Here is a 17,116-nt window from a genome sequence, read left to right as displayed (position 1 = left end):
AAATAAGACAAGTAAAGGAACTGAGGAAAATGGCACCCAGCCGCCTTTATATAACAGCCACACTGAGCACATGGGGTGGAGCACGGGTGCCGAGGGGAGCTATAGCATTCCACCTGGAGGTTTCCTGCACAGGCACAGAACCCATTCTTATGGCTGGTAACGGATCCCGATCCTAGAGTTATTTGTGAAAGTGAAACTCAAATCTCTTTGAGTTATTTCACAAATGACAGGTTTAAGTGTACATCTATGATGTTTAAACTTGAATGCAAACCAGTGTACTTGTGAACTCTGGCATACATACAGTTGTGACTGGCCGCAAGCCATCTTTGAACTGTCTAGAATGTTTTGTCCTATAGACTACTAACAAATATAATAGATTATTTTCCCTTGATGAAGAGCCATTAATGCAGGCAATCACTGGGACAATTTTATCACATTATCATACCAAAATTTTTTTTAAAAAAAAAGATTCTTGCATTTTTTCTATGTTTCAACAACCTGGGTTTTGTTCACAAGTTTGTACAGCCCTTTTAATGAATGGTCTATGTTGAGTGTACACTCTGGAAAATCTGGAATTGTCTCAGCATGATGTGTGAAATGGCTCTTAGTGACTAAAATAATATTGTGCTTACCTTGAATTAATTTAATGTTTGTGTCCTCATTTACTTTGGCAATGTTGATTATGAAACAAGCTTGCTTAGCATATCGAAGAGTACTAAGTGTTTCCTCTACATTTCTGGCAGAAGGACTTATTGTGGCAATCATAGCAGTTTTTGAATTTCCACCAAGGCTTTCCTTTAGCAGCCTAGAAGAAAATAAAGACACACTAACTTTTTCCCCAATCTGAAAAATTTAAGACTAAATTTATTTTCTCAAGTTTTTACGAAGTAAGTGTCTTAAAAATTCTTACAGAAATCAGTCCTTTCTGTGGATTAGATTTCTTCACCATGGAGTTCCATTTCTTCCCTCCCCACTGCCAAGCTCCTCACTGGTTAGTCAACTCCCTAATCATTATGTCACAAAGACTAAAGAATCCTTTCGGCACTAAGAGGATGAACCAGAAGACTCTATGATGCTCCAGAAATGTCTGTGTAGTCCTCAGCTCCTAGAAGAGCAAGCCAGCACCACTTTTAGGCTTTTATCCCAGTTCATCAACATGCCCCTCCGTGCTGGAATGGACAGACACTCTGCCTCTGCATCATCATAGAAGCCCTTGGGACCTCTTCCGTCCATTAGTGGAAAGGCCATGCAGCTCAGAAATGGTCTGCAACTAAAGTGCATTTCATTCAGCTTGGGTTGTGTCACTTGTCAAGCTTGTTCAGAAAAAAGCATAAAGTTCAACACAGCTTATGAGTCATTTCTGAGCAAGCAAGCCACACCTCACCCTTCCCAGTACTGAAGGGAGAAATATCCCAGTGGGAATATTTCTTCTTCTGCAGTGGGAAGGTTGAAAAATGACTTCTGCAGTGGGAAGGTTGAAAAATGGGAAGGTTGAAAAATGACTAGCTTAGGTTGTGCTTGACACTACTGAGGGCTGGCAGTGAAGAAAGCAGCATTCATTTCAAAGTTCATCTATCAAATATTTAAAGATATTATCCATGTTTTCTTTCCAAAGGTAAGGATAACCAAATGAATTAAAATATGTCTACAAACTGAAATTATGTGAATTCAGTCAAGGTCCTTTAAAAAATTAAAGCACAGAATATATACAACTTAGGCTCTTAGTGCTGAAGAAATTTCCCACTATGGTCTAAATAGAACCATTTTTAAATATGAAAATTTTATTTTGTCTGATTTGTGACACTCACAGGAACAGATTCATGAACATGAGCTTACATTCCTTTAAGTTTTTTCTTCCTTAAAACATGGGGCACAACAAATCAAACCCTTTTAAATCTCATTCAGTTGACTTAAGCACTTAACTCTCCCTTGGAAATCAACAGTCTTAAAAGGGCTTAAGTTTAGCAGGATTGTGCCCATTGTTAATAATTGAGTTTTTGAATTTGTTCCACTGGACAAGAAAGAAAAAGAGCAAGTCAAACTCAGTGTGCCTGGAGGGATAATAGTGGTTTGACTAAACTGAGTAAGAACTGGATCAAAAAATATAATTCTAATATTTACTACCATAAGTAGTATTTCCATGATTATCTGCCTAGATTGGTAATAATTCAAAACATCTAGGAATCAGCTGGAGAAGAAAGCATCACTACAAAAACCTAAGCACTACAAAAATGATTGCCTTAAGGCAGACAAGAAATGTACATACCATGTAAGGACAGATTCACGGTATGGAATAAACACCTTTCTCCTGCTCTGAGATTGCTCAGACAGTGCAGAAATAACTTTCCCCAAAGTTAACAGGGATTTGTTAATACTCACACCTTCCTATACAAAGAAAAAGAAAAGAGAAAAAACAGCCATTATCATCACCACCTAGATTTTCTACAGACACCATGGAGAGATATTTTCATCAGAACTCATTCTGTAAAGTGCAATTCTATTGTTCAAGAGCACTGGAATATCAATCATATTATAATTCTTGCACATATTGCTTAACATAGCCCTGCTCTTCTGTGGTATACACTTTAAGAATGTCTAACCAGATTACAGAGTTGCACCAAGCCAAGGCACATCAACTGTTGTTCCTTATTCAACAAAGGAATGGAGGGGATGTCCCACATCTCCATTAATTCTTGGTCACTTCTCCCAATAGCAACTTCCAAAACAGTAGCAGTGTTAGTCAGCTGCAGTAAAAACAAGGAGTCCGGTAGGGATGTGCACATAACCAGTCTGGAGTTCTGGAGCGTCGAACTGGTTCGGTCCACCAACATTAAGGGACAGGGAAGGCGCTGCCTCCCTATCAGCCCCCATCCCACCACTTTTCCCCCACCGGCGCCCTCCAAAAAGCAGGCACACTTGTTTACAGCCCCGATCAGCGTCACCATGCTCATGGCTGACATGCACGCATAGCAGCGCTGACCAGGGCTGCAAGCAGGAATGCTGCAGCTCAGCACACCTGCTTTTTTTGGAGGGTGCGGCAGGGGAAAAGTGGAGGAGTGGGGACTGACAGGGTGGCAGTGCCTTCCTTGTCCCTTAAAGTGATGTTCACTGTCCCCTCCTGGGAGGGCATTCCAGTTCCATGGACCGGTTCCATGCACATCCCTAGAGTCCAGTGACAGAGTCCAGGGAAGAGCAGACACAGCTGAGAAGCTGAGAAAACCCTTCTAAACATCAAGCCTTTTCCACTTCAAACAAACTAAGAGGGGAGTTTTGCAGGGGCTGTTTCTCTCTAAGGGGTAGGTCTTAGTCTCTCTATCTCTGTGTGTGTTACTTGTTAGGGTTAAGATATCACAGGGCCAGGAGTTCTTAGGGTTACCTAAAGGCAGTGTTTACTTAGTAGTGGGGGTGGAGTCAGCTAGGGCTGGGAGGGGCCCCACATTCCTTCCTTTGACTCACATCCAGTGTGACAGTTGGAAGCCTACTCTACATATGAGGTGTAGGCCCGAGAACATAGCGAACAGAGCATAGCGAACAGGGATAGCAAACAGGACATAGGAGTTTTGCAGGAGTTTAGCGGGAAGTGTGCGGGGGAGCCTGGAACAAGCCCCCGCGATCACAAGGCTCACAAGGAGCCTGGTGGAGAAGAGAACGTAAGTACATATCTCTCCCTCGTATCCTTCATATTCTTGGGAAAGGCTGTTTGGACAGTTAAATAGCTGACCATTACAGCTGAGACCTATCCTAATAAACTACCTAATAAATGGACAATAAGCTCCCTAAATACTGTAAAGAGACAACTAAAACAGTATGAAGATAGAAGGTCAGCAGGGGAAGGGGCACTTCCCAGTGTATTGCACAGAGTGCCACATGTATGACTATTTGCCCCATGGGCAGAAGTCATGGGTGTGTGCTCGGTGCAAGGAGCTCCTGGCTCTCAGGGAACAAATCCGTTCCCTCGAGACCAAGGTGGCGGATCTGGAGAAGCTCAGGGAGACAGAGAGGCATGTGGATGAGACCTTCAGGGATGTGATAGAGGCATCCCACTCCAGGGCTGGTAGCTCCTCTGCTGTCAGGGAGAATGAAGGTCTTGGGCGAGGAGGACATCGGTCTGAGGAAGAGGGAAATGCTCCTTTAGAAGGGACCCCTTCCGTGGATGATGAGCCCATATCCTCTCACACAGGGGCTACTCCTCTGGGGGGTGGGGGCCTCCTTGTAGTTGGTGATTCGATCATTAGAGGGATAGAGAGATGGGTTTGTGACCCGCGTGTTGACCGCACGCTGACTTGCCTGCCTGGTGCGAAGGTTGCGGACATTATGCAGCGTCTAGACAGGCTCCTAGGCAGTGCTGGAGAGGAGACAGCTGTCGTGGTGCACGTCGGCACCAACAATGTGGGGAAATGCAGTCGGGAGGTCCTGGAAGCCAAATGTAGGCTGATAGGTAGCATTTTGAAATCCAGGACCCCCAAGGTAGCATTCTCAGAAATGCTACCTGTTCCACACGCAAGTACAGTGAGACAGGCAGAGCTGAGGGGTTTCAATGCGTGGATGAGACGTTGGTGCTGGGAGGAGGGGTTTAGAGTTGTTAGGCACTGGGACACATTTTGGGGCAAGCAAGGCCTGTACAAAAGGGACGGGCTGCACTTGAACCAAGATGGAACCAGACTGCTGGCGCTTAAAATCAAAAAGGTTGCAGAGCAGCTTTTAAAATGACACCTGGGGAACAGCCGATGGGAGCTGGGCAGTATCCCGTTTGGCAAAAGCCATCCTTTAAAGTGTGAGGCTGAAAAGAATTCAAATAAAACAGATGGGGACGGAGCAGAACTGCATAAAGAGCAGACGGGAGGCTGTGCCAGCAGGTCAAAGAGTCAAAAGAATAGCATACATCAGGGAAAAGATTCATTGTATAGGTGCTTGTATGCCAATGGCAGAAGCCTCCGAGCCAAGATGGGTGAGCTGGAGTGCTTGGTTGCTAACACAGAAATAGACATAGTGGGCATAACAGAAACATGGTGGAACAGTGAGAACCGGTGGGACACTGTTATCCCTGGGTATAAACTCTATAGGAAGGATAGGGAGGGGCGCCTTGGAGGAGGGGTAGCACTGTATGTTAGAGAAGGGATAGAATCTAACAAGCTAGAAAACCTAAGTGGACTGGAGTCCTCCACAGAAACCCTGTGGGTGACTATACAAGGCTGGAAAGGAATCGTGCTACTGGGGACATGCTATCGCCCTCCGGATCAAAATGCCAACAGTGACTGGGAGATGCAGGAGGAAATCAGGGAGGCATCAAGGAGAGGCAGGGCTGTAATTATGGGTGATTTCAACTACCCACACATAGACTGGGTAAATTCACATTCAAGTCAGGACAAAGAGGTCAAATTTCTAGATACGCTAAATGACTGTGCCTTAGAACAGTTGGTCATGGAACCGACCAGAGAGAAGGCGACCTTGGATCTAATTCTGAGTGACACCCAGGACCTGGTGCGTGATATCAGTGTCATCGACCCTTTAGGGAACAGTGACCACAGTGCCATCAAATTCAGCATACATGCGGGGAGAGAATCACCAAGGATGTCAAACACAGACATTTTAAATTTCAGAAGAGGAAACTTCTCCAAAATGAGGAGTATGGTGAAAAGAAAGCTGAGGGGGAAAATCAGGAAAGTCACTTCACTCTAGAGTGCATGGTGTTTACTCAAAACCACAATACTAGAAGCCCAGTTAGATTGTATACCCAAAAGGAGGAAAGGTACCACTAAGTCCAGGAGGATGCCAGCATGGCTAATGGGTACCGTCAAGGAAGCCATAAAAAGGAAGAAGACTTCCTTCCAAAATTGGAAGGCCTGTCCAAACGAAGAGAACAGAAAGGAGCACAAACTCTGGCAAAAGAAATGCAAGGTGACAATAAGGGAGGCAAAAAGAGAGTTTGAGGAACATTTAGCCAAAAGTATCAAGGGGAATAACAAAAACTTCTTTAAGTACATCAGAAGCAGGAAACCTGCCAGGGAGGCGGTTGGGCCATTAGACAATGAGGGAGTGAAACGAATTATTAAGGAGGATATGGAGGTTGCAGAGAAACTGAATGAGTTCTTTGCGTCTGTCTTCACGGCAGAGGATACTGAGCATATACCTGTTCCTGAACCAGGCTTTTTAGGGATGGAGGCTAGAGAGCCGAGTCTGATAGAAGTGACAAGGGATGATGTTCTAAACTGTCTGGAAAAACTGAAAGCTAACAAATCACCAGGGCCGGATGGCATCCATCCAAGAGTCCTCAAAACACTCAAATGTGAAATTGCCGACCTCCTTGCTAAAATATTTAACTTAACCCTGAAATCGGGCTCTGTACCAGAGGACTGGAGAGTAGCAAATGTAACACCAATTTTCAAAAAGGGATCCAGGGGCAATCCGAGAAATTACAGGCCGGTTAGCCTAACGTCTGTTCCAGGCAAATTGATGGAAAGCATCCTCAAGGATAAAATTGTAAAGCACCTAGAAGAACAGGCCCTGCTGGGAGTGAGCCAGCATGGCTTCCGCAAAGCTAAATCTTGCCTCACCAACCTTTTGGACTTCTTTGAGAGTGTCAACAAGTATGTGGATAAAGGTGATCCAGTTGACATAGTCTACCTGGACTTCGAAAAAGCTTTCGACAAAGTTCCTCATCAAAGACTCCTGAGGAAACTTAGCTGTCATGGGATAAAGGGACAAGTACATGTGTGGATTGCTAACTGGTTGAAAGACAGAAAACAGAGGGTAGGTATAAATGGAGAGTTTTCACAATGGAGGGAAGTAAGAAGTAGGGTCCCCCAGGGATCTGTACTGGGACCGGTGCTTTTTAATTTATTCATAAATGATCTAGAAGCAGGGATAAGCAGCGATGTGGCCAAATTTGCAGATGATACCAAACTCTTCCGGGTAGTGAAATCCAAAAAGGATTGTGAGCAGCTACAAAAGGATCTCTCCAAACTGGGGGAGTGGGCGACAAAATGGCAAATGCGGTTCAATGTTAGCAAGTGTAAAGTGATGCACATTGGGACAAAAAACCCCAACTTCAAGTATATGCTGATGGGATCTGAGCTGTCGGTGACGGACCAGGAGAGGGATCTTGGGGTTCTGGTTGACAGCTCGTTGAAAGTATCAATTCAATGTGGGCGCAGAACCCATATTTATGAATGCAACGGATCACTATCCAGATCCAGGGGTCACTCCATGAAATTGATTGCCAGGAGGTCTAGGACCAACAAACGGAAGTATTTTTTCACACAACATGTGATCCACTTGTGGAACTCTCTGCCACAGGATGTGGTGACGGCCAACGACCTGGATGGCTTTAAGAGGGGTTTGGATGACTTCATGGAGGAGAGGTCTATCAATGGCTACTAGTCAGAGGGCTGAGGGCCACCTCCAGCCTCAAGGGCAGGGTGCCTCAGAGTTGCAGGGGAGTAATGGCAGGAGAGAGGGCACGCCCTCAACTCCTGCCTGTGGCTTCCAGCGGCATCTGGTGGGCCACTGTGTGAAACAGGATGCTGGACTAGATGGGCCTTGGGCCCGATCCAGCAGGGCTGTTCTTATGTTCTTATGACACCTTAAAAGAAAGAAATGGTTGTGACGTCCATACTGACCAATCTTGGTTTATTCTAACTGAAGTACTTGAAATAAACTGATATGAACCTAAAACTTAATTTCCAACACTTTGGTTTGAATTAATCAAGAATGGTTGGCTTGGATGCCATGACAAATCTTGATTTGTTTTGTAACCACAACTGGAGTAAATTCTTCTGACTTTGGGACACAAGTGGAGGAGAGCAGACACCCCGAAGATCAGAGATATTATGGGAAACCAGTATTTAACTATGGTTTCACAAGATGTCTGAAGTGGTCCAAAGCTGCTCTCATGTTAAGTTTTCCTCAACATAAAGTATCCCATTAATGTAATTACTGTAAACACCATAGTTTTTAATTTGTTACCTATATCTACCAGTCATAGTATGGGATATGCAGATTCCCCTGCATATCCCATAGAAATACTAAAAACATTTGAAGATGTTTCTACCAACATTTGGATTACATTGGATTTATTTGGATTACATTGAAGATAGGTCAGGAAAGCTGATCTTTCCTTTCCTGAGGTTCAAAATAATTCATTAAGTATGAGATAAGTTTATTCAGTCACTGACCAGCAAAATTCAGTAGGTATGTATAGCGACCTCTCTGAGATGGGGCTGAACGCACAAATGGCAGCCATGCATGCGCTGAGATCATGTGCATGCCAGCGTCATGCAGGGACAGGTGGGAGATGCCCCACCAGTGCGCAATGGTGGGGAGTGCCACAATTACGGAAGGGGCTGCGAGTTAAGGCAGGTACGGACCTGCTCTCCTCCATATTATAGGGGCTGTGTAAACTCTGGTTTAAAAAAAGGGATTGTGCTGCAATTCAGACACCGAATCACGTTTCAAACACATCCCTAATATTTATATACTGCATTTCAACAAAGGTTCCCAGAGTGGTTGACATAGATAAATAAATAATAAATATATAAGTTGGATCCCTGTCCCCAAAGGGTTCACAGTCTAAAAAGCAGACGCAGTCTAAGGCTGACATCAGCAACAACCACTGGAAGGATGTTGTGCTGGAGTTCAATAGAGCCAGTTGCTTTTCCCCTGCTAAATCAAGAGAATCACCACTTTAAAAAGGGTGCCTCATCAGAACATAAGAATAGCCCTGCTGGATCAGACCCAAGGCCTATCTATTCCAGCATGCGGTTTCACACAGTGGCCTACCATATGCCTCTGGGGAGCCCACAGGCAAGGTGAGGGCATGGCCTTGCTCTTGGTGTTGCTCCCTTGCAACCGGTATTTAGAGGCATCTTGCCTCAGAGACTGGGGATGGCCTATAGCCACCAGACTAGTAGCCACCGATAGACCTGTTCTCCATGAATTTGTCTAAGCCCCTTTTAAAGTCACCCAAGCTGGTGGCCATCACCACATGCCGCGGCAAAGAATTCCACAGATTTATTAAGCGCTGTGTGAAAAAGTACTTCCTTTTGTCGGTCCTAAATTTCCCAGCCTTCAGTTTCAGACAATGACCCCCAGTTCTAGAGTTGTGAGAGAGGAAGTAACATTTCTCTGTCTACTTTCTCTGCTCCATGCGTAATTATAGATACCTCTTAATAGATAATTTTACATATTATGTATAAAACTAGCCGACCCCGCTCAGAGCATCTGTGCGCTCTTTGGGGCCAGCAGTTACCTCTTCCCCCCCCACCTTCTGCCCCAGTCTCCACTTCCAGGCCCAGCCGCCTCTCCTCCCCACTGCCACTTCTGCCCCCCTACTCCCCCCCCCCGCTCCTGGACCTTGCCTCCGTGGCTGGGCCCGCCGCTGCCTCTGGCCTCTGCGGCCAGGCCTGCCGCTGCCGCAGCGACCAATCCTCCTGGGTGCGCCTCAGCCAATCAGGCGCATCTGCCACCCAGCCAATCAGCTGGGTGCTGGGACGCACATTCCAAGGCACACCCAGGATAATTAATATAATAGATTTAATTAATTTTACGTATAAAATTGTACACAATTTTATACACCCCTTATATAGCTCTTTCCCTGAAAGTGTGTGTTGCAGGGTCATAGACTGTTCTGTGCAGAAAACACTTTGCAATATCTGAGTTGGCCCATGGTTTTAATAGAAAGGATATCAACAGAGTGCACAAAGACAAGACTGTATCAAAAGATGTGGCAGATTACCACTGCAGAGGATATGCACCTGCTTCTATATATAGTCAGTTTTAAAACAGGGTCCATACCTCATTAGCGGAGCACATGCTTTGCAAGCAGTAGGTCCTAGGTTCAATCCCTGACATCTCCATTTAAAAGAATTTCAGGTGGCAGGGCTAGAGAAGACTTCTGCCCAAGACCTGGGGAGCTGTTGCCAGATAGATTAAACAATACTGAGCTAGATGAACCAACAGACTGACTCAGTATGACTGCTTCATATATTCATAAATATTTCTACAAATGGGAATATGTCTTGTAAATTAGACCGTACGATACCACAAGTTATGCTATGGCAAGGTTTGCTTTGCATAGAGGGCGACAGGGTAGCTCATTCCATTACAGAGCTGCCTGGTGTTTAAGTTTCTGCAAGTATAACATCCTACACAGATACACATTTTACCTTCAGTCTCTCTCCACTGGTTCGAGCTGCAGAGCAGCGTTCACTGCCTGCCAGGTCTATTAGGTTAACACGACTGACAATTCTATGTTCACGTTCCTCTTCTTCCACAATATCTGCCTGAAACAGAGAAAAACATACTGTTAGACATCTCTGCCTAGTAACTTGCAGTATATGAATTATGCTCAAAATCAAAGCCAAAAGTTATCATGTATACTTCTATATCCTTTAACAACAACAAAATGGGGCAATTTCTTCCTTTAAAATATAGAACTTCAAAAGACAGGATAACAAGAGCATCCACAGAAAGCACATGCTAACATTAGAAAGTAAAATTACAGGAAGAAAATTTGTTAAGAGCCTATCATTCTGTCCATCTTTTGTACACGAATTACTTCATTTTAGAAGATGAAACATGAGGTTTGTTTATACCAATGTTGATACCACTGACAAGAAACATGTATCTCTGGCTTTCAAGACATTTGTGAACAAGGAGCCTATTTTCCACTGCTTTCCACAGCAAAGGGCAGTCATTTCAGACAAAAGACTCCTTACAGGAGCAGAGGAAGTTTGGCTCCACAAGGCAAATTTGACACCCTTTGAGCTAAATCCTCCTTTTCCTTATAGTCATGCTCCTACCCAAGAAGGCAAAGCCAAATGCTTGTAAACTGCTTTCTGTTGCAGAAGATATTCCTTGACATCATGAGAAAAGTATTTATGTGTAACTCTCATTCTGGCTTGTATATCTGGAGGAAACTATTCTGACTTTCTACTAGGAGGTAAACTAAATGAAGTAAAGACCTACCCCGTCCCCATTACATAGATTGATGTAATATCAGCCACCAAGTAGGAAGGTACTACTCATTTGAGAAGACTGCAATGGATCCACGAACATCTCTACCAATAGGTTGTAATTTCACAAAAATTACACTTCTGTTTTGCACTATTTTCCACAGTATCCACATAATGCTTACTGGCAGTAATTACCAATTTAGGACCCGGTATCTAACAGATAAAAAACTGAGTAGAATGGAGATGTACTTGTCTACTTTTAGAATCAAACCTGAGCAATGAATAGTATTGCTGGCATATAAACACTCTGTCCTGTAAAGATGAAGATTGGAGGTACCCAATACATTTTTAAACACTACAGTTCTGCATAATTCTTACTGATTTTTATAACAATTGCTCCTAAAATATTTTCTCATGAAGACATTTCTATTAACACTCAGACAAGATACCAATGATTTGAATGCACATTATTCCCTAGCTGTAGTGTACACAAATAACTTAAATTTCTGCTCAATTGCTGCTGTGCTGTTTAGCCAGTTTTTGAAAACGCAGTGAGACAGCCATATATTACCTTTGTTTGTGTCATCACCAAGGTGAAAACAGAATGAGATCGAGAACTCTTGTCATTCATGCCTGTGGCTGCTGTAGCTCTGTGTTTATTTCCTAGCTGGAGCCAACTCTGATAATGTAAACAAGAGGAGACTTTAAAGCGTTTTGAAACTATCATGAGCATAAGGAAGCCTTCACATGCAAGAAAACTTCACTAACTCAATTTAAGCTAAGGTAAATCATAGCTATTATTTGTCTAGATTTTCAATCGACTTTAAGGTTGAAAAAAACATTTTAACATAATAAAACACACCAGTATTTTAAAAAATGAACGTATCATTTGAAAATTAGCAAATGAATCCATTGCTTGTCCCTGTCCACTAATGGTGCAATACAATCCTCCTGGCTCCCCACCAGCATGCCCCATAGAGAGCCGCCCCATAGAAGCTAGTGTAGCCTTTCCCTCCCCTACCAGGTTCACAGCAATGCTGCCAGCTTGCAACTTCAAGGCGAGCCCTTCTGCATCTCTCCTGGAACATCCAAGCAGCTCAGCTTTCTACAGGGCCATGTGTGTGACTTGACGTTGCCTTTTTCCAGCAGTGTCCTAGGAAGTGGATACTGAGGAAGGGCAAGGAGCTAAATGCTCTCAGGAGAGGTGCAGAAGACCTCGCTTCAAAGTGTACAGTCTGACCCATGCTGCTGTGTGCCTGGCACCAACCCAGCCAGTGAACTAAGGGCTGTACTGCCTTCTATGGACCAACTCCAAACACTGGCTGACGCATCCTAACAAAGCACTTGCTTAACAAGCAAAGTTATGCTATAGCGCTCCTAAGCCACACACAAAAAGTCCCTTTAAAACAGGTTTAGTTGTGCACATGTTGCACAGTTGTTGTGCAAGCGGTAGCACAACACAAGCCTGGAAACTCCAGACTTAATGCACAGAGCGAGAGCAACAGCTTTAGGTTATTGCAAGGTGCTTCCACAAGCGTATCAGTCAGGATGTCAGCCACAGTTCTAGGTATGCAGGACTGGATTGAACCCTAAATATTCACCCAAAGGAAAGCACACAGTATTTCACCAAGGACACTCCTTTCATTCCAAGTTGCAATGCACATGCTGGTTTTAACCACTTTTACGGGCGGCATTCATTTTCTTAGGGAATTGGAGTTCTATTTCAATTTCTTGTATGCCATTTCTAGCATGTTTTTAAGAGAGGCAACTGTCAAATAATAAAAACAAAGCCTTTGCTGTTTCTCAATGGCAGTCTGAAGCAGTAAGACCAAAAATATTGATTCTGCTAGTAACTTGCCATCAGTGCAAAAAACCTACTTCACAGAACTGCAAGTTTAACTATTTTAATATTTACTTGTACAAAAGCAGATAAGGTGTTAGAAGAACTCATTCCATTAGTTTACAATATGCAATCTATTTAAAACTGGTATTGCGGGGGGTGTTTTTAAAGATTCATAATACTCAACAGAAACTATTACCTGGATATCTGCATAAGAATGGACAACATTTCTAGAAGAAGGAAAACATAATAAATGTTATCTAATTAGAAAAACACCCCCTAAACACTGGCCCAAATCCTACAGTGTTCAGCATAACTTTAACCTACTCACAGTTCCAGTGAAGCTAGTGGATAATTTAAGGATCAATCAACACATAGTTCTAGCAGTATAATGGGCCAAATCCCTACACCAGAAAGGACAGAAATTCACACCCGCTCAATTGTTTTATTCTCCATTTGGTGGCAAGGCTTTCAAAACCAGTTAGTTAAGCTGATGCAATATGACAAAAGTCAGCTTCAAACAAATATCTAAACCTTGGCTTGCACCCTCCCCCCATGAGTTTGGACACAGCAACAAACTGTAGTTTGATCTAACCCAGAAATGGAAGATTTCATCCACTCACACAGAAGTGATGGAAGGGAAAGAATGTGCAAGCTCAAGTCTCACTGCAGCTCATCCTCTACCATAAAAGCCTTGGACGTGCGGACGTGCTGCCCGTGTCTTTTTCGCCCGTTCTGGGCATGCGCGGAGCGGAGCGCATGCCCAGATCGGGCGAAAAAGATACGGCTGCCCAGAGACGGGCGGCCATGTTGGACACGGCCGCCGGTGGAGTCCTCGGCCAGAGGTGGAGTCCTCGCCGCCACGGGAGACCGGGAGGAGCAGAAGCGGCGGGCGGAGAGTGCGGCCGAGGCGGCGGCGGAGCCGCGGCCTCGGCCAAAGGAGTGCGGGCCAAGGAGGTGGTGGCCGCGGCGGGGCGACTGGCCCTGATGGCGGCGGCCGCCGCCATGAGAAACCGCAGGCGGAGAGTGCGGACGAGATGGCGGCAGAGCCGCCGCCTCGGCCAAAGGTGGCGGCCCAAGGAGTGCGCCCAAGGTGGGTGAGGCGGCAGCGGGAAACCCCCCCCCCCACTAGAGCCCGTTATTACAACGGGCTTACACATACTAGTTCACAATAATCTAAACCATGGTTGCTGAACTTCGCAAAAGTGTTCATGATCATTTCAACTGCAAGGAGACTGAGCAGGAACAGAATGTTCACCGTCCAACTCCTATGAGAAAAGGGGAAATTATATGCTTGGTTGGAATTAATACCCAGCACAGTAACAAGAGAGCATGAATGGTGACTGAGGACTGGAGAACTGAGTGATAAGACAACCCCAAAATAGGAAAGTGATGGGGCAAGGAGACAAGAGGCAGAGTGCTCAGCCAGAGCATGGAGTCAGAGAGATTATGAAAGAGAATGCTGTTGAAAAGCAAAGAAAAATTGAAGTTTGGTTGGGTGTCAATAATGGAGGTCAATAATCAATAATCAATCTTTATTACCAGCATAAAGAATATGGGGTGATTACATATTAAAAGTGAGAGTAGATAAAAAGTACACAGCTTGATTATGGTAGGATACTTAAGGCACATAATACTCAAAATAATAAAGTAATAAAAATGCATAAAAGGCATAAAAAAGGATAGGGGGCATAAAAATGGCTGTAAAAAGATTAAAAAACATAAAAGCCTAAATAATAAAACTGGATAACAGCCAGACTATAAGAGGCAGTAAGAAAAATGGAAGAGTGTAAGTCTTTCTATTGAGAGTACTGAGTGAGCAAGTGTAGAGCCCGTCCTGAGTCACCGAGGGTCAAATTAAGGCCGATAGGATTCTCTGTCTACCATCTGCCGATGAATGCTGGTCGCTGCCACACAGAACCCGGCAATGCTATATGTGATGGCAGGCTTAAAGTCAGAAAGCAGCAAGGAGCTGTAGAATTGGGTCAAAGGTTCCGGATACTTGCATAGAAATGAAAGGATGAGGGAGGCGCGAATGTCTCAATACAACAAACAGTGGAGGACAACGTGCTCGGTAGTTTCGATCAGAGTGAGAGTTGTATTTCATATACTAGTATGAACTAATCAGCAGCTTCCTTGGCTGTAGGCTTGTGGTTATGTTTATAATTTAGAAGTCACAGTACACATTCATATCTATCACATTTGTGTAAAATTCAAAATGCAAAGTCTTACACTGTCAGGTCTTCCACATAGGGTCCAAAAACAGGATGTTCTCTGACACGAAGCTGTTAAATTAGAAAAGAGAGCACTGATTAGACATCTGAACTGGTTTGACAATTATTATATATCTAAACACCTCAATATACATTTTGAAAATTCTCAAAACATAGTGATCCATTTTTTATACATTTTATTTGTAAGCAATAAAAGGCAGCTAGGTTTTCTTGTTGTTGCAAGAAACACACCGGGAAAAGTCATATGCAGACCTTTAAGTGGTTAAAAAAAAAGGCAACAAAAGCAACCAAACACCACAATGTATCAGGACAAAATAGAAGAAATAAAAGACCAATTAGGTAGGAGCCCTTTAGACTTTCTCCCAGCTACACTCAATTCTCCTATCTATGACAGTCCCTGGACAATTGGGAGGAGTGCATGGATCTCTCTCATGGAATCGCTGATACTAAAGCACATGCACTTCAAAACTGTGAGGCCTTTACTAGTAGGAAGCACACTGACTTCATCATTTCCAAGGGGTTAGGTTGTACAGAACAATAATGCCATGGTGTGAATAGACCTTTGAGAATGCAGAAGTTGACCATCTCAAGTGTTATGCTTAACTGGAAAAGTGCAGAAGAGGGCAACCAAGATGATCATGGGCCTGGAGGACCTTTCTTATGAGGCAAGGCTACAACACCTGGTGCTATTTAGTTTAGGGGGGAAAGACAACTGCAGGGAGACATGATAGGGATTTATAAAATCATGCATAGTGTGGAGAAAGTGGGTAAAGAGAAATTCTTCTCCCTCTCACATAACACTAGAACCAGGGGTCATCCCATGAAATTGATTGCCAAGAAATTTAAGGCCAGCAAACGGAGGTACTTTTTCACACAACGCATAATCAACTTATGGAATTCTCTGCCACAAGATGTGGTGACAGCCAGCAACATGGATGGCTTAAAGAGGGGTTTGGATAACTTCATGGAGGAGAGGTCTAGTCTGAGGGCTAAAGGCCACTTCCAGTCTCAAAGGCAGGATGCCCCCGAGTAGCAGTTGCAGGGGAGTAACAGCAGGAGAGAGGACATGCCCTCAACTCCTGCCTGTAGGCTTCCAGCAGCATCTGGTGGGCCACTGTGTGAAACAGGATGCTGGACTAGATGGGCCTTGAGCCTGATCTAGCAGGGCTGTTCTTATCTTCTACACATCATTGCTGAAGCTCACACATGGTCCTTTAATACACAGTATCTCTCTATGATTGTAACAGTCTAAATTGTCACCACTAAGCAAAAACTGAGGAGAGGAAAGCTGGTCTTGTAGTAGCAAACGTGAATTGACCCCTTTGCTAAGCAGGGTCCTCCCTGGTTTGCATTTGAATGGGAGACTACATCTGTGAGCACTGTTAAATATTCCCCTTAGGGGGTGGGGTGGCTCTGGGAAGAACACCTGCATGCAGAAGGTTCCAAGTTTCCTCCCTGGCATCTCCAAGATAGGGCTGAGAGAGACTCCTCCCTGAAGAAGCCACTGCCAGTCTGTGCAGACAATACTGAACTAGATGGACCAATGGTCTAACTCGGTATAGGACAGCTTCATATCTTTCTTTTTTCTATAAAAAACAAGATTTCATTCTTTATGATACTGAAACCAATCACATACCAAATCATTGTTCTCTACACTGAGAATACTTTATGCACAGAACATTAGTAACTTACAGGTTGTTTCTTCTGTCCATTTTCAGCCTTGAAGACAAGCAAATCATGAATTTTTTCATTGTAAACTTCAAAATAGCTCATCTCAAGATGATAAGTAGTCTAATGAAAACAAAAATTTGGAAGACGGTCATGTACTGTAGAACACTTTTAGAAAGTGAAAGAGCTATGAGAATTAGGAGGTATGAAAGTATGGCCAGCTCACATTACTTTTTGTGCACAGTAATGTGTGGTTGTTTTGTCAAGACTCAAGCCAGTTTTGCACTGATGTAAGCTATTTCAAGAATCTTCAATACTTGAACTTCCCCAAGTGAACATAAAAATGAACAAAAACCTGGAGTACTAGGATGGAGTCTGGGGATAAGTTATAGCAACTCTGATCAACCTTGAGAACTTTTCTT

At 43.9% G+C, this 17,116-nt stretch overlaps 1 protein-coding gene and 1 long non-coding RNA gene across 6 annotated transcripts in view; one reads left to right on the top strand and one right to left on the bottom strand.

The window, feature by feature from the left end:
- The window catches only part of KIF14 (kinesin family member 14), a 79,174-nt gene that overhangs the window by 36,936 nt on the left and 25,122 nt on the right, over positions 1-17,116 (bottom strand). For all 5 annotated transcript variants that reach the window (XM_053248404.1, XM_053248400.1, XM_053248403.1 and 2 more), the window contains exons 6-12: positions 16,719-16,817; positions 15,025-15,077; positions 12,992-13,022; positions 11,524-11,631; positions 10,164-10,280; positions 2,267-2,385; positions 633-805 (exon numbers count right to left, since the gene is read on the bottom strand). In XM_053248404.1, the coding sequence (XP_053104379.1) occupies positions 633-805; positions 2,267-2,385; positions 10,164-10,280; positions 11,524-11,631; positions 12,992-13,022; positions 15,025-15,077; positions 16,719-16,817 (700 nt within the window). The remainder of the gene's footprint in view (positions 1-632; positions 806-2,266; positions 2,386-10,163; positions 10,281-11,523; positions 11,632-12,991; positions 13,023-15,024; positions 15,078-16,718; positions 16,818-17,116) is intronic.
- The window catches only part of LOC128324184 (uncharacterized), a 30,660-nt gene continuing 17,079 nt past the window's right edge, over positions 3,536-17,116 (top strand). Inside the window, exon 1 of the long non-coding RNA XR_008306711.1 lies at positions 3,536-3,650. This is a non-coding gene — a long non-coding RNA (uncharacterized LOC128324184). The remainder of the gene's footprint in view (positions 3,651-17,116) is intronic.

The sequence above is a fragment of the Hemicordylus capensis genome, chromosome 4 (genome assembly GCF_027244095.1).
Source record: "Hemicordylus capensis ecotype Gifberg chromosome 4, rHemCap1.1.pri, whole genome shotgun sequence".
Lineage (NCBI taxonomy): Eukaryota > Metazoa > Chordata > Lepidosauria > Squamata > Cordylidae > Hemicordylus > Hemicordylus capensis.
Note: the sequence above shows the minus strand (reverse complement) of the source record. Positions and strands in the feature narration are given on the sequence as shown.